The following is a 24,925-nucleotide window of genomic DNA, read 5'->3' on the forward strand; positions in this document are numbered from 1 at the left end:
GGGTCCCCATAGGCACTCCAACGGCACAGTCAAGTGACTAATCATACAATTGAGTTTCTAAGTGAGACATTTATGAAAGCAAATATGTTGATCTGTTATCTGTTAGATCTATCATTTGCTGATCTTAAGAAACTGAAACCAGCGGACTCTGTGGCTCTCCGGGATCAGGATTGAGTATCACTGCAGTAAAAAAAAAGATGTGCAATATCTAAAAATGCTGTAGCATGTTAAGGTAGTACCTAATTGAACTGAATTAAACTGCTTGTGAACGTTGCTGTCGATCATCATTTGTGCTTAACTAGTAGCAATTACTTAGATTTTACTGAGGAGGTGCAAATAGGTAATTGTCTTGAGAAGGGTCTTCACAAAGAAACTATCGCAACCCCTACTGGGTACTGAAGTACATTACCATGCGAGAACACAAGGGCAAACTGGTGGCCCTATTCATGTATTCCAGATATCACGCTTAAAGCTGCAAATTTATGCTTGAATACGGCTAAGCATCCAAAGACAGATGGAGACAAAAGACTGAAAGGAAATGGAAATTGAACTTCAGTGTGGGATTCCAAATTGCTGTCATATTTTTCCTGCCCCACATATTAGATCGCACAGTTGGTGCGCAAGTCAATATTGTAAATGTTGATCTAATAACAATGCGAACTAATAACAATATTGATGGTGTGGATTTTAATGCTTTTCCACCTTAATAATTTTTCATTAAACAACACACATTAAAAATGCTGCTAAAATCCATAATTGTGCTCATAATAATCTGCCTTTTGTAAAGATGGACTTGCATGAATGTATGATGTTTTAATTTAGTGAAACAGTGAGAACTTTCTGAAAAGTCCTTTGTTCTTTTGCAAAAAGGTATTTTCCTTAACTTCTGGGGGAAAAAAAAATTAAATCAGCGACTTCAGTTATCACATAATTCAAAAGGCTAGTTCATGATGTGTTTAGAAGTTAATTATGCTCAGCAGAATTACCTTTGTCATTTAAAAACAATACAGACTCTTGTAAATGCATAGCTGAGCATTCTTTATTTTTCTGCAGCCAGTCTGTTTCATAGTCATAAAACACAACTTCGCTTTCTCAGGAGGTGGACTTTTAAGCTGCAAAATGCCTCCCTATTAACAAGCTCCTCTAGTCAAGGGACTTTGATGCCAAGGCAGTGAGACGAGACCAGCGTTTGTCAGATGTTAAAGGAATTTGTCCAAGACCTTCTCAGCAGTGTGCCCTCTGCAGATATGTACCGCATTAGCACACGTCCAGTTGTTTGCTTCTCGTCTCTGTGTGTGGAACAAATAACGTCAGCCGATGACCCGGAGAGGCCATTTGGGGATATGGTAGAGATTTAGGAAGTCGTGTGCCATGCAACACAATTAATTTTGGGTTCAGCCACCAATGCACGTCAGCGCTGTTTCTCAGCAAACAATGTCCCAAAAACCGTGGGTTGCTGCTCGGTGTGTAATGGAGGTTACACACCCTTTCTCACTCTCTGACAAGGAGAAATTATGCTGAATTATTTTACTGTAAAAAGCCAGACTGAAGGCCAGGAACTAGTAGTGCTTGTATTTGAATCTACTGTAAAGGGACCAATGCAGACCAAGGTCCTTACAGGTGATTAATCGGCTTATTGCTTCTCTCTTTTACTGTACGATTGCTGAGACCTCATGATGTCACTTTTGGATGCCCGAAAAGGCTTGTCAGAGATGGAATTTGCCAGATAGCTCTTTTGACAGGGTGATGAGGCAGTGTGAGATCTTTTAATCGTAAGGGAAGAGAGTGATGATTAACCATGCAGACAGCTCTTCCCATCAGTGAATCATTTGCTTCTCAATCCCGTCAATACAGACAAGCTTAGAATTGCCCTTCAGATATACTACAACCTGTTTTAATGACTGTGCGTTATAAAAATGAGCCAATGATGGTAATTATTATGGCTGCAAAAAAGATTGTGATTAATATTGTGATAAGTTATGAGTTAGGCTATGCTTTTACCGTAAAAATTCGAATTGTGAATGGTCATTCACTTCTGAAAAAGAGTAGCCTTCTCAAGTCCTTTCACAAAATGCAAATTGCTAAATGAATCTGTTACCTAACCACAAAAGTGCGGTAGCTGCAGTACCTAATACCTAACAACTTTATATTTAGTGACTGTAAGCATGCCATACATGGTTGCTGTGTTATTTTCCCCCACATATTTACCATTTTGCTGAAAGTAGCTGAATGAGTATATTCCTATATTTTACTTGCTGGCCAACATGCCTTGCATGTCTTGCAGTTAGTGAAGCCAAAACAAATTGTTACAGCTTTCAGGAAAGACAGTCAGCATTATCATGATCTGGTTCTAAATTGTAAGTAAGAAACATTTCTTGAAAGCAAATGAACATAACTGCCATAAAGTACTTGAATTTGTAACCTCACAACTATAATATCAGTTCAGAAAGTTTTTTCAAAAAGTGATCCTGTTTTCACAGTACTCTTCTGGGGCTGTGATTTTTAAATGGGCTGCATTGAGCTACCTTGTATTCCACAGCTGTCACTGCCATAAACCGTCCCTCCCGTCTCCTAACGGGCCAGAGATGTAGCATTGATCTAAGTTTGAATCAGAAAACATGGCACTGCAGGGATTGAGATGGATTAGAACATCGGAAATCTGTAAGGAAAACAAAATAGATTTTTCTTGTGCTCATTACAATCCAGTGTATCTGTACATTCTCTTGTAGATAGTATGCTGAGTATGGGAATTGTTGAAACTGTTGAAGTAGTCATAATTATATAATATATAGTTTTTGAGAATTATATTAGTCTGACTATCCAAATAATCAGTTTAATAGTTGATAAAATATTCATACTTGGTAGACGTTATGTGATTTTTTTAGTGAATTATTGGAGAACGATTTGAATTTCATGGCAATGAATTCTGTTTCTTTCAGTATTTTTCACAGAATATTTTCCCCTTTCAAAGAGATGGTAACTACCATTAAAATGGCCTTTAAGACTAGGCGACATGTTTCTTGTTTTGAGTGCAATTGGCTGGTGAAGGTTGAAGGCAACATTTCTGTATTGTATTCCTGAAATTTAACAGATCAGCCAAGTGTGTCATACAGACATACTGTAAATGATATGCGTACCGATACTTGATTTGCTAAGAAGCTGTGAATGTGCAAATGTCTAAGAATGTACAGAGCATTACCGACCCTTAACTGGTCAAGGCCGGTATGTGTCTCAGGTGGTTTGAGAAGGTCAGCATGTTGACACGCACAGGCCTGGTCAGATGCCTTTCTGCCCAAGGGTGTTGAGTGCAGTGTGCTGGGGCATTTTCCCGGCAGCTGATGTTTGCTGTGGCGGAGTTCGCTGCTAGCGCCAAGTTCGGCGGAGATTGAGCGTAGCCGCGAGTGGTCTGGCTGGAAAGGGAGCATTTTTCTGCGGAGCGGTGGCAGAGGAAATAGAGGGGTGCATTGTTAGTTCATCACTCGCTGGTCTCCAAGCCTTTACTTGCCAGGCTTTTATTTTGAAATGGAGCCTTTTTTTGTGCTGCGTGTTAAGCACAGCTTGTGCCCGATCGTGGTTTCTTGCACCTCGCTCAGCCCTTGTTAACTCTGAATATAATCCCTTGATCTTACTGGCTCTAAAACCCCATAACCATTACTTACAGGTGTCTTTTAAATGTAATTAGGGGACGTTCGGTGTGACTGTCATGATGCTCGGCCCATAAACTTTAGCAATGATTAGGCTACATTTTGTTGATTTTTTACATAATGTTTCTCCTTAATTTTAATGTCGCCGCTATTTATCAAGACCTTAAATAATTCCCTTGGGAAGTTAAGGACCAGCAGTTAGAGTTTTTCTCTGTAAAAATAAAACAAGAGAAAATATGGCTGACTGCTCCCAGCTTGTTTCAAGTTTGGAACCTCCAGTCAAGCTCAAATGTGTGGAGTAGTGTTCTGGGAGGTCTAAGGAACTAGGCTTCCGCAAACAATGATTATAACAAAATTTAACAAGTCAGCTGCAAAAGAAGTATGACTTGGCCCCATTATTTTTTTCTTTTAAATCGGTCTTCTTTACCAGAAAATCCCAGGATTGGAAAACAAAAATACTTCTCTGTTTATAATCTCTGTGAATTAAAAGATAAACATTCACAAAATAAACGGTAATGAGTGTTTATGCTGTAAACAGATCCCTGTGTGTCTTAAACTGGGAACCCTTTTGAAACACGGTGCACTTGGAAGGTGACACCCTCCCGAGGCAGCGGCACTCTGGCCAGCTAGAATAATGCGGCATTCACCGGGCTGGCTTACCTTCTCCGAGCACTGACGCTGAAGCACACCGCATGCTGGGCGTCCGCATTGATTAAGCTGCGAAGGCTGCGGCATACAAGACTGGCAAAGAGCATCCCCTTTAACAGACGTCACTGAGCACGCACCACGCTAGACTGACTGAAAATGGGTTTTGTGTGAACTATAAAGAAGGCTAGTTGTCATTCCCTCCTGACCCAAGCTAGCTGGTTACAATGGAGAGGAATTAATTGATCTATCTATTGAAAGCTTATAATGTTTGCTAATGATATTGTGAGGAATTGTATGGTTCTGGTGCTTCTTGAGTACAGCAGTAACCAGGCGTGTCTTTGAGAGGAGTCAGAATAAAGTCTAGATTAAGGACATGCAAGACAAACACTTGACAAATGGATCATGTTTTTTTTTAGTAGACATTATTTTTTGGTCATACTTGTTAAACTTGCAAGACTAGCTGCCACCATTTAATTTCAAAACAGACTCTCAAAAATTTTTCAGGATATGTGTTTCCAGTGAGATCCCAAGAACAAAGGGCCTTTTACATATTGCCTATCGGTGTAATTGGAAAGGAAAAGATGAAGTTGGAAAGGGTGAGGGAGTGTGTTGGGGGTGATAGATTGGGCCGTATTGCTAGCATGACTTCATTTGTTTCTGCTTTAAAACTGCGGGAGTCTGATTGTGATGCATGCTCTCGACTCTGAGTAGGGGTGTGGTGTAGAGCAGGGAGGGAGGAAACTTCAGTTGTTGCCATGCAAAAAAAAATGATTTCACCCCCTCCATTCTCGTTCATCTCCCTTAGCGCTGACATCAGTTTCTGTAACATGGAACCTGCTCCGTTTTCTTGGAAAGTTAAAACTTTTTTTCTGCTGTTACTGTATGTTTCAGAATTGTGAATTCTAAATAAATTAACCTTTTTACTTGACATACTTGTAATCTGCTGCTGAAGACACACCTCTCTCAACACCTCTTCACACCTGCCCTGACCACATTTTCCTGTCCTCTTTCTTCTTTTTTTTGCACTTCCCTTTGTGAAATGTTATAGGTAGAGCTCTATAAAGGAAGGTTAGCTGTATAGCAGCTGTTTCATTTGTTTGCAATACTGATTTTTGGTTTGTTCAGTTAGCTCTACTCTTATTGATTATACATGGGCATTCTGAGCCTTCTTGGTGACATCACACTTGTCTCTTCCTGAGACTAACACTGATGTTAGTCTTTGGACACTTTGGATAAGAGCATCTGCAAAGTGATTGCAATGGAATGCATAAGGCTGGGAAGATGGTAAGCCTACTGGTGGAGTAGGATCCGGTTAAGTATTGCATCAGTAAAACAATGCACCTAAGGTGCCTGATAAGGTGCTCAGCAGTGCGGAATTTAAGCAAGCTTGGCCATTTGATTGACAGGTTTTTCTGGGTGTAATCATGTTGGGAGTTACAGACCTGTTGTTTGAAGCCTCTGCAGTGTGCACTGACTGCTCCTCTTTCTCTGACCCTTGCAGAAGGAGATCCAGGCCATGAGCCAATGCCACCACCCCAACATCGTCTCCTACTACACCTCCTTCGTCGTGAAGGACGAGCTGTGGCTCGTGATGAAGCTGCTCAGCGGGGGTAAGCGGCAGACTGGTTCCCGCCCCCTCGTCACCCCCCTTCCCATCATTCCCTGGGACAACTCCTCAAGCACACAGCCTGCCGGCTTTCCTCCTTTCCCCGCCCCCGTCCCTGATGGCCACGCCTCCTCCCGGCTCTAGCGGAATTGGCATAAGCTCTGTTGGCGAATCCATTTCGCCTGCACTCCTGCGACTTAATCTGTTAATTATTCTCATACGGAGAATTGTTCTTTGCTCCGATAACTGTTTGCGGCTCACTCTAGACTCGAAGGAAGCAGGCAGCCTTCTCACAAATTAAAGCAACGCGTAAAAATGAACGAAGCACCGCCTGAGAAGAAGGGCGGGGCTTATTTAGCTATTTTCGACTCTCTCGTTCCGTATGACCGTGTCTCGTCACGAAGGCTCTCTGTCGCGCCGGTGTCTTTAAGCGTCGGCGTGAGCCTAGGCCGTCTGAGCTGGGTTGGCCGCGGCGCAGCGCAGCCGGCTAGCGATCCCGGTGACAGTAATGGCTACTCCGCGCGCGCCTGAAGTGAGAGGACGGGCCCGGGAGCTGGTAATTGCGGGTGGCGACGAGCTCGGCGCTGCGGCGGAACCGCTAGCGGGCTGATTATGGGTCGAGAGGCCGCGCGGATCCCCATTGTTTCCCGCGGGGGGAGGCAGCAGCCGCTCTTTTTCCCAGGCTATTCCGGGATATTCCTCACGGCTAATAACAATGCAGGGGTAATAACAGCTGAGCGATGCAGAACGCTGAAGGCAGACGTAAAATTAAAACAGCGGGGGGGGGCGGTAGGAGGATGCGCAAATGTGGCCAGCGAGAGATTTCAGACGTTTACCCCACACTTTTGGAGGGAGGGAGCACAGCAATCAAGCACATAAACAGATGAATTTTCATTTTCATTGATATGGCATACCATATGACTTCCCAGCTCATGTGCTTAGTTGTAACTGTCACAGCTCATTATCACACGTACACTGTAGCAGACCTTAAGTTTACTCATCACCCGCATGAGTTTAAAAGTTCCTTTTCTCTTGTCTGTTTGTTTTTTTTATGCGTGCATAATTCTGAATCCATAAAGATGCAGTTTATCCAGAACTGGTTTCATGAGTCATTTGAGAGGAAGCTTGGCCGTGGATCTGCTTTTGAAGGCGGCGATGGATGGCGCAGATGCTGGTTGTAATGAATTACAGATTTTTATAGGCCCCCGTGTGAACGACTTGTGAAAGGCTTCTCTGTTTGCGTCTGAACCATCGTCGATCCCGCGGTGTGACGGTGTGCTCGGCTTCACACGATAAATTGAAGCCATCAGATAAGCAGGCAGTAATACTCCTGACGCATTTGCATACGAGGAACACCTTATTGTAGGCAGCTGGAAAAGTAAGCGGGAAGGCTGCCATCTTGATAAAAAACAAACTTGTGCCTGTGTGATACAGATGCCAGCTAATGATTTCAGCAAAGCATCCAGTCGCCTAGACTGCAAAGATAAAAAAATAAGTCAATCTTAAGTATTAGGTCTAACATTTAGACTTAGAATCTTACTTTACTTAAGACAAAAAGATGGGGTTAGGCAGTTTGACTCTTTTTAAGATCTGCCAATGGGGTAAGACCATTTCCCTTGCCAAGCAAAAAGTAACTTAAAGCAAACTAATAATTTTTTACTTAAGAGAAAAAATAATATTTTCTGTATCATTACAAGGTTCTGGTTTTTTCTGTGTAACCTTGATGTTGCACATGTTTCCGATATTTGCAAACGAGCGGAACGCTACCTTAGTACAATCGAGAAATGCATTAAAGCTGGGGGATGGCAGACCCAGCACATTTAATAGTGGCTTGGGTGCTCCAGTGCTTTCTTCCTATGCGGGGAAAGCGGGGCACTCAGGGGGAATGCGTGTGGGTGGCAGTATGCTGCTCTGTCTGTCTGAGGCTGGGCTGAGGCTGTGGAGCTTCGACCGAGCCCCTCTCGGGTGGCGAGTGGAACTCGCCCCCAGACGGTGGCAGCTGCCTCTGAAGCTGGATCATGGAGGCCCTGCCCTGGCAGCAGAGGCAGGGCATCTAGCTAACGGCCACGCTCCTATATTGTCCAGGAAATTAAGTTCTCCAATTTATTTTTTATTGTGCCTCGGGATTAAACAAGGGCCTCGTGGTGGAGAGCGATGGAGATGGGTTTGATAGGATAGCCATTTTATTGGCTATCATTCCGCACGCTAAACACAGATGAGCCTCCGGGGATTTAAGTGCCTTGTTTTGCCTTTCTGTTTAATAGGATTAATAGGGGAAGGACTGCCCCTGCCTCTCGGGTCTGTGGTCCCTCTGCTCTGGGCAACAAGAATTACACATAGGCACTGGTTTCTCAAACTTTACTGTGCAGTAATTTTCTCACCTTTTATCAGTAAGATACAGTGAGATCCATAACGTTTGGAACAAATACTTTTTTTCTTTATTTGGCTCTGTACTCCACAATTTTAGATTTTGTAATCAAACAATTCATGTGTGTTTAACCTTCTCAGCTTTTATTTAAGGGTATTTTAAGACACTTTGGTTTCTCCTTTTAGAAATTACAGACATTTTAATAATAGCTCTCAATTCAGGGCACCATAATGTTAGGGACGTAAATGAAAGTAGTCATGTTTAGTACTGGGTGAATTTTAGGTGGTGCACTGTTTCATTTGAAGACCTGTGCTCTGGTAATGGTAATTTATAGTATTTTGGTGGGATTACTATCTGCTTGGCACCTCTTAACCATTTATTTTTTTATGCAACTAAACTGAATGGAACCCTCTATCTTGGGGTGAAGCAACACAACAATCAAGTGTTACATCATCCCATGGGACTCCTCACCACAGTAGGAAGTGATACAGTCTGGATTCGATCAGAGCCACAGGGGGCAGATGCACTTTTGCTTAATAAACTTTTTTTGTTGGCCGTCATGTGCTGGATTAGGTTAAACGGCCATTAAAGTAAAAGTTTGGATGAAGTCAAAATCTTTTTTTGCTTCTGATTATACAGGCTTTGTATTGCCTTAATGATGCAATGCAGGCCAGAGACTGAGCCAAAATGGTACGCTAATTTTGTTTCTCTTAATTGCACTTTGAGGACCCAATAAATGATCCCAAATTGCATTGGAGATGATTATTAACATATTTTAGTCATTAGTTGTTTCTTTAATTAAGATTTAATCAGGCCTTAATCGGGTTTTTCAGTAGATTTGTATTGAAAAACCGTGCATGTGTTTCCTATTGAAAATTCCTTCATTGACGCACTGGAGACCCTGGAGATTTGCGCAAATTTTCTCATTTACTCAGTCGGACACTTGTGCGATTCAGCAGGTCCGCTCTGTCGCTGCTGGGAAGACGGCGTCAGGTAGTGACTCATTTCTGCTCCGCTCATGCACGGGAACTGACTACAGTTCAACAGCGCTTTTCTTTGTGATAACCTCCCCACCCTTGCAAATCTCTTTTAAGCACTTTTCTCGACTTGCCCAGTATTTAAGAACACCAAAACAATCAGGCCTCTTTGTTTATTGCCCTGTGTAAAACTTGCAAGTGGGCGTGCACTGTGAGGGAGAGGACAGAGAGGATAACCCGTCAAGACCCCGGTGTTACTATGCAACAGGGCAAAGGCATGTGCGAATCACGTTCTGCGATAGGCGATACTGTGTTTACCTGCAGAAAGCTCTGAAGATGCACTGTCCTTGTTTGCGCAATGTCTTTATAACTAAAATACAAATTGAGGAATTTTGGACACACTTGGTGGAAAAGGAAGCATATGCTATATATAAAAACATACACACACTCCTTTATTTTGCAGTACTGGGCCTTAGAGAAATAAGCCTGGTAATTTATACCTAGTTCTTCATGCTTGTGTTGAATGCTTACTGCAGTGGCGGGGCACTGCTGGTATAGGTCTGGTCACCGTGCCAACAGGCTGCGACACTGCCTCACAGTCTCATTGGTAGAAAACTTCCCTGGCTGTGACAGGTCACAAGACAGGATTTCCAACACCGTGTCTCAGCATAGGTGCCAGTCAGTTTAAGCAAGATGGCTTAAGGGCACGCTGGCAAACACAAGGCAGGTATAAGCTACACAGAACATGTACAACCAGACGGGCATGCACTCTGTGATAGACGGTGTAGAATGGACAAGTATTTGCAGAGATGGTAATAAATCATAGCCCTTAAGATAATTAAAAGATAATTAAATTTGCGGTAATTATATGATAATTAAATCCGATCCTCCATCTTCTGCGTCTCGTACTAGAAAACAATCTGGCTTTTCTTTTTTATTGTGCCAAGTGCAATGGCGGTGTCAGCAGTGGTTGGTGGAGCAGCAGCAGAATTAAGGGCTTCTCATAAGATGAGTTCATTTGTTGCGCATCTGTGGGGGTGCATATGACTGCGTTTCCACAAGGCAAGCATTTAAAACCTGCGTGCCCCCCGGCAGACCCAGCGAGGGTGAGAGCGGGAGCAGGCTGGGCCTCCACTCACTGCTGGGAAAACTTTATGAGGGCTTTGCATCGTATCCATAGGGCTCATTTCTGAGATCATAGTAGGGGAAAAGCCTCATGTTGCGTGTTGGAAGCAGTTGCGCTAATTTCATACATCTGTAGTCTATATACAGTAGATTGTTTGGATGTGCTCTTGACATTATTGTTGAATCTTACAGTTTTTGTTTCTCTTTCTTTATAAGAAAGTGAGGGTGAACACTACTGTAGGTACAGTTGGTTTTGGATTTTAGAGCTGTCCTTCCAGAAAATGAAGTAATTCTGCATGACATCAATTTAAGTTGGTAAGCCGCTGTGTTTGAAGGCGTATTTAACACTGTGCTATTTTAGCCTTCAGATGAAATAATTCCCCTGCAACAGCAGCATAACATTGACACCAGATGAACCACTGGTTTTGAACATAACATGAAACACAGATGAGAAAAGCGTAACCTAACCAAGAAGGTATTAGTGCCACATGCAGTGGGCTACAGCTGTATCCTGTCTTAACTGGAGCGACAGTGCCCATCACAAAAAAAAATAAAACATTTCTCATAATAAATTAAAAGCTCAACAAATGAAAACCATCTGACCCATTATAAGCCACACAATGTTCCAATTCACAAGCAGAAAAGCACTATCTCCCACTAGTTATTGGAAAAGATATAAATAAAGTGGCTTTCAAAATATTGCTTTGTAATCCTTGTGATTTTACATTGCTAGGTCATATAGGGTAACACGGAAGACATCTGACCTCCATATTGATTTTTGAATCTGAGGCTTATTTCACTCCCTGTTATATTTTTTATTTGATCCTCCCTTTGGTAAATACAGTGTAAATATATAATTTTATGGTGATTTCATGCACACACGTTTATTTTTTCCTTCTTTATTACATGATCTGTTGTCTAGAAGTTAAGCAGTATTTATTTTCCTGACTATGGTACCCAAGTCCCTCTTGTATTTAAATTTCAGAAATTCTGGCCTCATGGTAAAGTCAGGGCTCTCTCTGACTCTCTTTCTTTCAAACTAAACTGCTGTTTGTAAAGCGTTGCCCTGTTTGAAAAGAGTAGAGAATTCCTGAAGAGGGAACAAAAAACTTTGTAAGAGTAACCGAAAACGTGAGTCATGTGAAAACACTGTGGAGAATGTGCCAAAGTCGATTTTTTGGCAACCTTTTTGGCCTCCAACACACAGTCAGTATGGATGTACTGCAGGAAATTGAATTGAATTATCGGTTCAGTTATTTATTGTGACAATACAATGATAGTCATATTTTGCTGTCCGCACCTCTGCAATCATAACCGAAATGCGATTTGTTTGTGCCCAGTGCTTGCGGAAGTGTGAAGGGGGTTGGAGAGTCCCGCCCAGGCAGGGGCTGCTGGGAGCCTGTTTCTGTCATCCAATAGGATTCTCCCACAGTCCCGCTTCCTGCCTTCCCCCCCATGGCCTGGCAGGCCTCACTGTCTTTTATTACAGTTGGCACGTGTGTCACCTGACACGGTCGCATGGACATGAGGGAAAAACCCTGCTGTCATCTCCCAGAGGGAGGGCGCGGCACCTGTCTGTCCGTGGCTGTGGCCGGGTCCCCATGTCCGCACCCCTCCCCCCCTCCTCCGTTGCCGAGCGGTTCCGGAGGGATAGGCGTGGGAGGTTCGCCGGGGGCCCGCGGCCATCTGGAATGCTGGGATAGTCTTTCAGCCTCCAGGAAACGCAATACCGTATTTTGCATTCTTCACCGGAGTACGAGAGAAAAATTAGGATGTCTTCTGGCACCGCAGGTATTGATTGCAAGACTATGCAGTGCCCTCGTCTGAGACCGGGGAACCGGGTTTGGATCTGTGTTCCTATCCTCCTATCTCTGTACTGACCCAAATATGGCTGAATAAAATAAATACTTCTTGAGGTATTCGTCCCCTTTTCTCTGGAATTCTCAGGGGTGTTCCCCGGCTGCCGTCGTTGCTGCACCCTCTGCTATCAGTTCTGGAGAGTGCGGACAAGCGTGTGCTCTCCTCTGACGAACTTCAAACCAAGCATCTGCTTCTTTAAACACCGGATATGAGACAGGAGAAGCCGATTCATGCCTGTCTTGACTGTAGTTGCGTGCTTGGCTAGCGGTGAGACGGTCATCCCGGCTAACAGAATTCCTCCCACCCTGGACGATGCTACACAAATGATGCACTACCCAGCATGGCTGCCAGTCAGTGCTGGTGCTGTCTGGATTCAGTCGCAGACCGCGGGGCCCATCCGCACACTGGAGCAGTGCCTTAACACGATGAGCCACCGAGCCATCTGGACAACGACTCCACTTTTAATGCTCGTAGCCAGTTTTAATCTGTAAACATTCTGGTAAATGATTTGGAAAGTTATGCTGCTTTAAGGTATTTTTTTAAATGAGAGCAGCTGGAAAGAGAGTTAACGCAGTCAATTAATTATTGTTTGTCATGTGATCCTCCTAACCTGAATCAAACATATGCTTACGGATTTTGCTTTGCAAAAGTTCTTATTTTGAGACAACAGCTGCCATTGTAATTTCCATTGTGGGGTACTTTTTAAATAGATTTTTTAATTTTACAAATAATTTGTTCTGTTTTAAATATCCAGTCCTATTAGTATAGTAATAGTAATATTTTCTGTGTATAACTGTCAGAATTCACATATAAGAATCGTATTGATGGAACAGAACTTTTATCAAAAGTATGAAGTTCTTCTGTTCTTTTTGTGTGGATTCCATTGCATTCAACACAGTTCATCAGTAATTAAATTTGTTTATAGGCACTTGCTGTCAGGTCTTGAAGCTCAGGCACACGAAGAGGAGTTCATCAGTGGACTAAATTCTAGGCTCTCGCAAACCTAGTGGGAGCTCTTCTGATTTCATCTGTTGCAGGACAGCGAGGGAAACGTTAAATGTTAATCTTATTATGCTTCCTGTGGTATACGTGGGAGAGATGAGTCCTCCATGACTATAGATGGTTCCCCCATCGTCAGATCTTCCCACGCGAGGCAGTGCCCCCCACTGAGCGACTGTGTGTGGTCTGCCAAGATCTGCCACACGGCTGTTCTCTCCCTCTCTCCCCCTCCGTGTCTCTGTCTCCACTCCCCCCTCTCGCTTTCCCTCTTTCTTCCTCCCTCTCCGCCCCCTCCCTCGTTCCACACCCCATCGTTTCCGCCGTCTCGGGGCGGCGACGGCGGCGGACGGGCCCGCCTGTCCCGTCGGCTCGGGTTCTCCGCCCCTCTCTCAATCCGGGCCCCCGGATGCCAGGGAAACCCGACTCTGTCTGTCAGTCTGTCCTCTGAGGATGGCTGCAAGCTGCCACGGATTGCACGCCCTGTCATCTCGACTAGATGTTGGATTTCGAGGGTGGCGCCGCACCGAGACACTTTGCGCATTTTGGCGGGCGGGAAGGGGGGGGGGGGGGGGATACACATCACTTTGTAACTCCTCCCTCTTTCTGTCTGTATCTTTATGACGGCTGCCACGGCACTCTGATTCTCCCTAGTCCCCAAAGCCCATGTCGCTCTGCGCCATGGTGGTCTTGCCTTTTTATAGTTCCAGAAGTCTGACCCCCCAGTTGGTTGTGCACTCACCATGTACTACCTTCACCTTCAGTTGGTGCTATAGGGCCTTTATTGTGTGGGTGGGTGTGTTTACCTCACTGTAAGCGTCTCCTGAAGTGAGGCTGCCAGTACCGGTGCAGGCCTCGCTGAGCCTCGGCATGCAATGACTCCATTATTGAGCCGCTGAAGGGGCTCATCCTTCAGTGCTCCTGCAGATTAATAGGCTCATATCCGCATATCTACACGCTGGCCGACTGCCCTCTGCAAACAGAAAGAAATGAATGGGCAACCTGCCCACTGTGGAGAATGAGGCTTAAAGACCTTGAAACGGCCTCCCTGCTGGTGAAGGTCTTGCGCCCTGCCGTGTTCTGTGTGCCTGGTCAGCGCCAGAGCTTATGCCGAGCGGCTTTATGGTGAAATGTGTGAAACTGCGCAGGTCTGTTTTTTGGTTTTATTTCACTTGTTTAGGCTGTAATGCAGGACCTGGTGACACACACTGACGTGCACACTGACACGTACGCACACACACGCACGCACATACATATACAGTACATGTACATACGCACATAAAGGGTTCTGAATTAACCAGTGGTTTAATAAGCTGATCTGTTTCTCTGACCTTACCTTACCTTAACCCAGATAGTAGGTAACCTTTTACACCGACTTTGTCTTCATTCTAAGTACAGTATGTATGTAGGGTAAGCTGTTGCTACATTTCCCATAGTTTAATCCTGACATGAAATGGCACTAAGAAGAAATCCACAATCCAAGATTATATAAAACCTGTTTGCATATGACTTAAGCCTTTTTTGCATTTTATTGCAAATGAATGCTCTGTGCGTAGTGTCCTCTCAAAAACTTTCAAATTCCTGCTTCGTATTTGCCATTTCTCATTAGTGTTCTCAGTCCTTTCCAAAGATAGTGTCACTAAATTTAGCATAAGGTTTTCTTTAGCCTATAGGAAAACGCATTCACTTTCTGTGAAAACATTCTATAAATTTTTTCCCTTTCTCAGTTTTATTGCAGCTTTCTCTCTTTGTTTTGGGAATGCCCTAAAGCTTGGGAATTGTCAAGCTCATAAACGTAATGACTGCAGTTCCTCATTGTCAGTTTTGACATGCCCAGCTGCAATGTCATGGGAAGATCCGCATCCAGTGCCTGCAGCACTGCGGATGTAGCATCTGCATTGTTTGCAAAAAAAAATGCTGAATTTCCATGCTCCTGTGACCAGTCCACTTCCTTGGATAGCATTTGTTGCGATGAAGTTCCAATAAACAAAGGCGTGAGCGTGTTAGAAAGTCACGGTTACAATTTTGACAGAGAAACTTCATCGCTGGGTCTGGGCTTGGGGCATTTGTTCAGATTTGTGTTCGTCTGTCTTCCTTCCCAGGCTCGGTGCTGGATTTCATAAAGCACATCATATCGCGGGGGGAGCACAAGTCCGGGGTCCTGGACGAGCCCAGCATCGCCACCATCCTGAAGGAGGTGTTGGAGGGCCTGGAATACCTGCATAAAAACGGACAGATTCACAGGTAAGGAAAGCATCGCCATGTTGATCAGGGCTACACTGGCAGGAATCATCTTGACCTTTTCGGAAGACTGTTGGATCTCTCCTCACAGTGAATGAATATTCCAATTTGTAACTTGTGATGATTTGCAGTCACAAAACAAAGATTTGACTGCGTGCATAGAGCTGTGACCTTTAGCAGGCTCCACAAATCAGCTCATACGCATGGTTGTATGGGTTAGGTCACTAGAGTTGGAAAGATGTATTGGATCTACATCAGCACCAATTCCTTCAGTTACTTTTCAGTGGTCAACGTGTTCTCCAAAAAATATAAATACTAAGCCTTTGAAGAAACCAGTTTGTCAAATATGAATTTACTGAAGTTGATTTCAGGTTTCCTGGAAGCTGTACATTTGAAAGTTAAATTGTTTGATTGGACTTGGTACGAACGCATTGAATAGATGGCTTTTTCATAGCGAGTGTCTATATGCGCCTGTATATTCAAGCAAAAGGGCTCCCTCAGTCCCCTACGACAACCCCACACACCCGCGAAAGCTTTGATTGCCAGCTAGAGCCGGCAAGATGTAGAGTGCTATCGTAACCTTGGTATGGATATCATCCGGTCCTCGTTGTTGTGTCATCTAAATAAAAAATGTGGTTTGTATTACCGCAGTCGAAACTGGGATGCTGACTTAGGCATGGCTGTGTGAAGAATCGCCTACCGTTCAACTGATTTTTATGACAGCGATAACACTGCCGATATGTGAACTTGATTGGATTTTATCAAACAGGAACTCAAATGTTCATATTGCTGTGCTAAAGATTCTGAAGATCCAATAATAATTTAATATGTGGAGTACAGTAAGGCTCAAAGAGGATTGTAAATCCTAACTCCCTTTGCTTGTTTATATTAATAGAGCAGAAAGCAAGCAGTGTATTTTTAAATCCTTCAGAATACTAAGTGAAAATTCTGCAGCCGGGTGCCATATTGGTGTGCTGTCTTCCCCAGTACAGTACATGCAGCATATGGAGTACTTCTATTCATGATGATGGAAATTAATGACCAGAGTCACTGCTCAGGATCCTTGCATGTCTGTCATCGTCTTGAGTATATGTACTCTATAAAAGCAGGTGCAAACATTTCAGCAATTTTCTAGCGATGCTGCCCTGGAGCTTTGATCTGAGTCCTTTGAGTGGAGTACAGCTGTGATAAAACCATGTACAGAACCTTTCCCTACTGTGTAGGAGTTTGTGAGCTCAATGGAAGAACCACAGTGATTGAGAGAGCCTCGGTGGCCTGTACAGAGGACAGCCGTAACATTGAAGGCCCCTTGTGTACGAGGTGGATGGAAATGCACCACTACGCTTGTGTGTAGTGTGAACGGGACAAATGGGGCAAATTCCTTTTTGCCAGCTATGCCCTCAGCTGAATGTTATCAGAAAGTATGAGACATGGGATTGGTTAGTCCATCCTAACTCGTGCAAATAGTCCTTTGTCTTGAAATGCGTAGAGCCTTGGCACACATGGACCTTGGACATTTCCTTACAGCCGAACCGTGGAAGGTCAGCGTACAAAAGAATGCGTTAACGCATGATTTATGATGGGACAAATGGCCATTCTGCGGCGATGTGGAAATCCAGCGACCCTGTAAACCTCTTCCAAGGGCTCTCGAAGGCCATGCTAGGTTTTTTATCTTTTGATCTTTTGATTAGCAATCAGCTTGTATCGTTACTCACATGCTTCTCATCAAATTCACAGGTCTATATTATATGTTTGGGTTACACCCATTGATCGTGACAACTTATAAGATTTCAATGTACTGTATGTTGACATCGGAACCCCAGTCTGCACTGGGGAACAATAGTGCTGTTTTTCGTAGCGTCCACAAACAGTCTTGCCCCCCCTCGTCATCGTCTCAGTTCCATCCTTTCCTTATCCTTAACTACTTGACTTTCAGATTGTCTGCCCCCCACCGCACTTAGTATTCATTGCTTTCTTTTCATCCTATTTAGTCCTCTATTTGTTGCATCCCTTCCTTCTTTGGACGTGTACTTCCTGAGGGAGCGTCAGCGTAAATAATGCATGGTCTTTTAGCCCGGTTAAGTACCCGGCAAGGTGGCGCAGAATCTCAATAAGAGACTGCTTCCTCGCACCTGCGTCTGCGGCAGCATAAATCCACCTGCTGCCTGGAGTGGCGCCCCCCCCCTCCTTGCGCTGTGATCTGAATGCAGGACCCTGGGACCCGCCCGGACGCTTCGTGACAGCGTTTTGCGGAGGGAAGTGAGGCAAGGCGTCCCGCTCTCATCGACCTGCATTTGTAGGCTGCGGTTGACATGGTCCAACGCCGCGTTACGGAATATACTCTGCATTCCGGTACGATGCAAAGCACTTCAGGATTCGCGTCCGCGGTTCACAGATAAAGCCCAGTTTTTTTCATCAAAAGGGCATCGGATTTCTCAAGCGTACAAAAGGTTTGACTCACACCGCAGCTACTTTGCTTCATTATTTATCTTTTACAGCTTAGAACTTGCAAGAGGATGGTTGACCTGTGTGTGGTGACGCCTTCTATGGAAAGGACTTTAGACTGTTTGTGGAGATTGAACTTGGTTTGTGAAATGAGTTGACAAAGCTGGGAAGTGTAGTTGTTTATGCTGTGCCCCTGGGTGAGCCTGGTCATATGAGGAGTAGCTACAGGGCTGGGTCACATGGCATCTCCTCCAGTGCATCAGAATGCAATTAGAGGCTCTGTGCAAAGGTTCACTCTGAGGCCTTTGCCACAAACTAGCAAATTTCTCCACCTACTTATTGACACAAAGATGAGAATCCCTGTGGGGGCTTCAAAGGAGAAACCTCTTCACGTCCTTTTTAAATTTAGTCCTTCTCGTAACAAGTGGTATTGGAGAGAGGTAGGGAGAGCTCCCAAGTTCTTGCATCTACAGAAGACAGTTATCCTCTTTTGTAGTTGGCTTTTCTGTATGTGCTTGTTAATCAGTGCTGTTGAAAGTGACCCTGTAATGAGAGGTAATTCTGAGCGAGTGAATTCTGTTGAATCTTGACCTGAAGGATAGTCTGTATGACACAATATGTGCAAAATTTTGTAAGGAAATATGATGCTGTAGCAGCCTTCAAAGCGCACTGATCTCACTGATTTGGTGGTGATACACTGAAACCATCTCTTTCGTGGAACTCTATAGAAAATTGCGGTGCTTGTAGCCTTTGCTCTGTGAGGGAAATATTTTGCCAACTGCCACTGCTATGACATTCCTGGAAGGGGACAGTGAAACTGCCTGTAACAGTACCTTACCATCCAAGCCCCAAGGTGCAAATTCATAAATGCTAAATATGGTTGTATGAGTAACTTATCACAGAGGAGTGATGTCATCAGGTGACCTACTGCTTGGCTAGGTGTGAAACGGCTAAACAAGGCCGTAAATCTGCACTACATTAACTGGCTTCAATGGCACCATTGTAGCCATGGCTATTTTTCAGTATATTTTGGGCTGTATAAGGCTGTGAGCAAGTCTTGCAGCCATTGGCTGAAGGGTGAAAGCTGCTGTTTGTTGAAGGAAGTCAGGTTATGTGTCTTAATTATGTATTTTTTTGTTGATCAGTTGATTACACAACTGTGCCTTTTATGACTAAAGTCAATGTATTTACTTCAGGCAAGTTAAAACACAAAATTTCTGGTTTTTAAACTTTCTGATCACAAGCATGCATGTGTTCAGTGTCCAATACGGAGATAACAAAGAGGCACATTGAGAGATGCAGGTGGTTCAAAAATGTGTGTACCTGTGACCTGGTACAGAAATGGTGACTATATAGGCCTACTACCAATATATTTCATGGTGATTCTCACCTGGATACACCTGTGCTAGTTCCTTTTTCTGGTATACACTGCCCTGGGGATATATATTTCTAGCTTGTATATGCCCGCTGTCCCTACCTCAGGAGCATAGGCCTGAAATCACCATAGAAAGGTATTCTTACAATACACAAAAAAAGGGGTTATTTTTAGTTTTTTTTTTTTTTTTCATTGTCATCATTCCGAAACTGGAAGATAGCAATAATCCCTCATTTTGTCTTATTTCAGTAAACACAGAAAATTAATTAATTAATTAAATTAAAAGGCATAATAATGAACTCTAGCTGCCCTCATATTTTATGTCTGTCACTAAAAGAAAATAAATGATCTTTGATATCCCTCAGGCTGGGTATTATGGGAGTCTTTAATTGAGACACTGCCTTGTAGGGAATGGGATTATGGGATCATAAATCACACCGGTCCCTCCTCATGAACTTAGAGCATGAGACAGCCTGTATTCCGTTTTACAACCCTGCAAGAAGAACAGTGATGCTAATTATGGGCATTATTAACAGCCATTATTTGAATGTTTCTGGAACAAATCTTGCTAAATTAAAAATGTCTTGGTCAATACACAAGAAAACACCAATACAAACCAAGTGTATCCTACTTCCCCTCAAATATATATTTGCCAGACGTTAACCAGTCCAGTTTTCTTTGTGAATCAGTGTGATAAAAAAAGGTATGAAGGTACAAGAAGAAAACTCTAGGAATGTGGGTGCGACTGCTAAAGCAATCACACAGGCCAAGCCTAAAACTAAGCGTCATGTTTCACACATGTTTGTCCAATTTACGAGTTTAGAAGTGCCAAGGGCTGTTAGAGGGGGTTAATGGTGTCCGGAGTCAGAGTTATCCATTGCTTGCTTTACCTCCCGTCTCCTTTTATCTCACTCCTCTGATAAAACATCAAATTATTCCCTGACACATAATTTGGATGATTACAGCATGGTTTCTATGAAGACCCCCTGCCTGTGTTTCTGGTAGAAGGATTTGTGCAGTATGGTGGTTCTAAACGTGGTCACTGAGGCCATTCATTCCTACTGGCAAATTGTGTGAAGATTAAATTAGGTTCTGAATGTGATCTCTCACAAAAGAAACTTCTGTTTTTTTTTTGTTGCTGGGAATTCACCCATTTATAAATTTTAATGAGTTGCAGAGTCCTTGCTGCCGTATATCAGAGCAAGCCAAACCATTCTCTTTTAGCTGTTTAAATGAATCCAGTAAATGGAAGACATGTCCATCCCCCTTTATCTGAAAGAAGTTGGAAAACTCTCTGAGTGATGAAAAGAAAAAGCAGGTGGTTGCTGTCTTCAGAACAATAGGCTCTATTTTATAGAACGCTTTTCTTTATCCAAAGCTTCAAACTGGCACAAGCCTTTTCTTTGTCTGTCTTGTGTGGGGCAGTGGCCAAGGGAGCCTGTTTACACATTGGCTCCTTCAATGGAAATCTGGGAGCACTGGGATCTTAAAGGCGTCTTCGGGCCAGACCTTGTGCTGGATGTGAAGGCCAAGCCAATATGCGACGGAGGTCTTTCTGTGCGGTTTCTTTGCTTGCTTTGAATCTGCAGAGTAGGGAACTGACTTTGGTGAATGCAATGGGGACCGTAACAACCGCTGTGTGATGGTGCCGTCTGCTGTGCCAAAGCGGGGCTGCTGAACCAAGCAGGGCACACCCCTGCTTCCCTGACATCGTACAGGGTCAGTGTGACATCATGCCTACACCAGGGAATCTTAGATCACCACTCGGAGTATGAATGCTGGTCTAGGATTTATTTTTTCCACTTCAGCTCACAGTGGACAGTTAGCACAAGCAGTTCAGCTCTAAGGCCCTTTGTGAATTTGGGCCCAGGTCACTATATGTTTCCAGTGGGATTGTGAATATGCCTAGCTCCTCAGTCTGGTGTTCCATGAAACATGCAGAGGTAGAGTCCTGTGGACACATTTGTTTGAACTTGGCCCTCTCACACACACATGCTTCTTGTCCAGTCTTCTTAGCCAGGTGCTTCAGATGTTACACGTTATGACGCCAAGGATAAAACATAAATGCAATGGTAGGAGTCTGTAACGGCCAATCACTCCAGGTTAGTTTTGAGGAATTGACCCTTCTGTGGTGTTTGCAGAAGTGTAATGCAAAGATAAATCTGGATTCAGAATCCTGGGGGCACCGCTAGCCTAGAGCCTGGCTACTCGAAAAGAACAGGCCCACGTTCTGAAATAGTGCCCTTGATCTGTCACGTCCTCTTTCCATCTTTGTCCTGGTAGTTAGATAACATTACATCTGGGCAATGTGCGCGTGCGGGCGTTTATGCGTGCATGAATGAGCGTGCGTATGCATCTGGTAGATGATTTCTGTGCTGAAGCTAGGATTAGTTGCATAACGTAAGTCATCACCATAGTATGTCCCCACCCTTTAGTGTTTTTTTTTTTACCATAGCAACTTAGTATTTGATTTTATTTCCAAATATACATATAAGCACCTTGCCAAAGATGCCTGACACTCACCCAATGACAGCACTGAGGTCCACAGCAGCCGTTGAGACTACGCTTTGTAGAGGCACAGTCACAGACATTGAAACACATGACCAGAGCTTACCAGGTAAATACCCCCTGGCACAATGCAATCAAACCTTGAGCCTCAGATGATTTTCAGGAGCTATATTAGCTCAGAACATTTTGTGTTCCTTATTGGACATTTTCACTTGGTAAACTTCAAGCATCAAATGTGTGTTTAATATGTTTGTGAACAACCCAATAAATTGTGAAACAACCCTTGGCATTTAGTGTTGAACTTGTGATTTATTTACAAAAAAAGCAGTTGACTTTGATTGTAGCACCTCTTGGTGGGGGAGTGGTGAACTGCCACAACATGGATGAACTAATTCTAGTTCTGTATCAAATAATGTATCTATGGTATGTATAGTTACAAGATATCATGACTTCAAAATACCATGAGTTCCGATAGATATGCAGGTGATATTCAAAGAAATGAAAGGAATAATTCACTAAAACATTTTTTAAATGTAAAAAAATATATATATAATTTCAGTTTTAGTGTATGTTTTCAGTTGGACAGTTTTGTGAGCAATGAAGAAAATTTCCCTACTGTGTAAAGGGCACAACACTGGAACTTTATATTGATCCTAATTAGCATTAGCAAGGCACAGCATATAAACTGGATTACACATGCCAATGAGTGGAGGGCAAGCAACAACGACCATGAGGTAAATATGTGCTAATTCCATAGCAATATTACAATCATTTTGCTCCGTTTTTGTTCTACCACGTCCATATGAAGATGCAGCACCATAAAGGTCAAGGCTACAGCACAGTACTTTTCTTTTGCACTTTTTGGTGCTAAAATGTTTCATATATCCAGTTTTTTCTCCAGTGTGACATTACATTCCAAAAATAAATCTACAGTCTACAGCTACAGTCTGTTGTCATGGAAACTCCTGGCTTTACAGTAACCGTGCGCTCTGTACTTGGGTTCCTGCTGCAAGAACGTATTGGCCTTGGGGAATACTGAGTGTGTTGGCCATAATGAGGTGTTTTTCCCGGTGACTGGTCACAATGAATGTCTTGGAGATAAAAACGCATTGAGTTGGAATTTTGAAAACTTTCACTGTCTTTCACTTGCTGTCTGGGTTTGTCTATGTCCTTTGGATAGGCTCCCTGATATTTAATGTCATTGTGATATTTTTAAAATCTGGCCTGTTGTAGTGATCTGTATGACTGAATGGTATTAACATGAAGATCCATAGCAATTCAAGGAGAATAAGAGTTGTAAAAGCCTTTCAGTAGTATTTATGTTTGTTGATGGCATTTTGGGGCAGCCAGACACCCAAGATTGTTTTGAGTTCATTGAATTAGGCTATTTCCTTTGCATGAGTTCATAGCCTTTTCAGTGCTGCTGCTGTTCATCCATTTTGAAATGCCACATGCCAGTTTCAGATATTTTGCATTGTAGAAAACATAGCAGTTGAGCAACACTTTCATATCTGGGGAATTTTGGCCCACTGCGTTTAAGTGAGCTGTGCTGTCTCATACATCTTCAGCCAGAAACCTCGCATTTACAGTTAGCCATATGCAGAAGATTGTTGCATTTGGTTCATTGCCTGGTTCATTTTGAGGCCTGTGCTCATTCAATTGAAATGACTGCCATAGTTCCTCTACAAATTTCATTTTATTCTCATTTATGATTTGAAAGATTCAGGTAAAAGCTCAGTGTCAGCTGTACTTAAGAGTAAATCTCATTTGTTATAAGAAAAATGAGGTTTTTATTATTTAATTGTCCTATGGGTTACTTGAAGGCAGTTTCTACTGTTCCCTTTGATTTGTCATTCTGAAATGACAGTTATAGCCCTTTTGATCACTGGGCAGATAATCCAGATATGATCCAATAAGAGTAAATCACCAAAGCTGCTCAGCTAAACATCCAGAAGAGTAAATGGCATGCTGACGCCAGTCAGCTGGAGGACAAGGTTAGGGCCTCCACACATACATACAGGGACGCCAGGAGGACATCCATGACATGGGTTCTGCCCTGCAGGGACACCAGGAGAACATTCATGAAATGGGTTCTGCCCTGTAATCTGCCTTTTTTTTGCTACAGATAGGAACTCTAAGTTTGTTTCTATTCATGGCCGGTTTCGAGGGGATATTTCTCACACGTTCTCCTGCCAGCCTGCCTGGTATCGACCTTGAACTGATGTAAGATTTTATTGCGCACAGGACGCACACTGAAAATTACTCCACATACAAAACTCAAAAGACTCTTTTCCAACAACATTTGCCTCAGACTATTCCATACGCAGTGTTTCTGAAGTAAAAATTGTTGCTCATCGTACTTGAGTATTTTGGGACTCCAAACATAGTGGGTCTGTTTTACGAAAACTGCACGAACACAAGCAGTGTCCTAAGGAAGACAGAAGTGCAGTTGCAACCTAGATAGCTGGTAACTCCGGGCAGGATCAAGTCAGAACTGCTGAGCCAGAATTGGTGCAGATCCGGCCTGGAGTCGCTGGCTATCTGAAAATTTTATCAGCAAGAAGGGGAGAGCTGAAATATGTATGCTGGCATACTGTGTAATGGCTAGACCTCAACAGTCACCCCCCAACTACCATGGCAGGGCTGGAGCTGGAGATGTCAGCCCATCACCACAGAGAGTCTTAAAAGGTATGGGAGCCTTGACTTTTCTCAAGGGTTGTTTAACAACAGTGGCAAGTGCCAAGATCTATAATTATGTGTTTAGTTTGTTGGTTTATAATCCAGAGTACAGTATGTGTTTTTTTTGGCGTGAATAAAGCTCAGAAGACGCCCTGTCTTTTTTCCTCCAGGTTTCTTCTCAACAGTTTACATAGTACATTAATATGTGCTTCTTGTCTTTCCCCCTGGCAGAGACGTGAAGGCTGGAAACATTCTTCTCGGGGAAGATGGATCAGTGCAAATTGCAGGTATTTTGTTAAGAATTAAGCTCACCAACCCCCCCTCTCTCCACCACCACCACCACCACCCAAGCAGAGTTTACAGCATGATAAATCTCAGTCACACTTACTGTTCACCCTCCTGTGTGAGCATGCTGTCATTATAACTTGATTTCATTCTCATTTTTATGATGGA

General features: G+C 43.4%; 1 protein-coding gene across 1 annotated transcript in view; it reads left to right on the forward strand.

Moving 5' to 3' along the window:
- Positions 1 to 24,925, forward strand: part of oxsr1b (oxidative stress responsive kinase 1b) — a 71,835-nt gene that overhangs the window by 22,170 nt on the left and 24,740 nt on the right. The window contains exons 4-6 of the mRNA XM_064331058.1: positions 5,794 to 5,902; positions 15,327 to 15,468; positions 24,704 to 24,759. Coding sequence (XP_064187128.1) covers positions 5,794 to 5,902; positions 15,327 to 15,468; positions 24,704 to 24,759 — 307 coding nt within the window. The remainder of the gene's footprint in view (positions 1 to 5,793; positions 5,903 to 15,326; positions 15,469 to 24,703; positions 24,760 to 24,925) is intronic.

The sequence above is a fragment of the Anguilla rostrata genome, chromosome 4 (assembly GCF_018555375.3).
Source record: "Anguilla rostrata isolate EN2019 chromosome 4, ASM1855537v3, whole genome shotgun sequence".
NCBI lineage: Eukaryota > Metazoa > Chordata > Actinopteri > Anguilliformes > Anguillidae > Anguilla > Anguilla rostrata.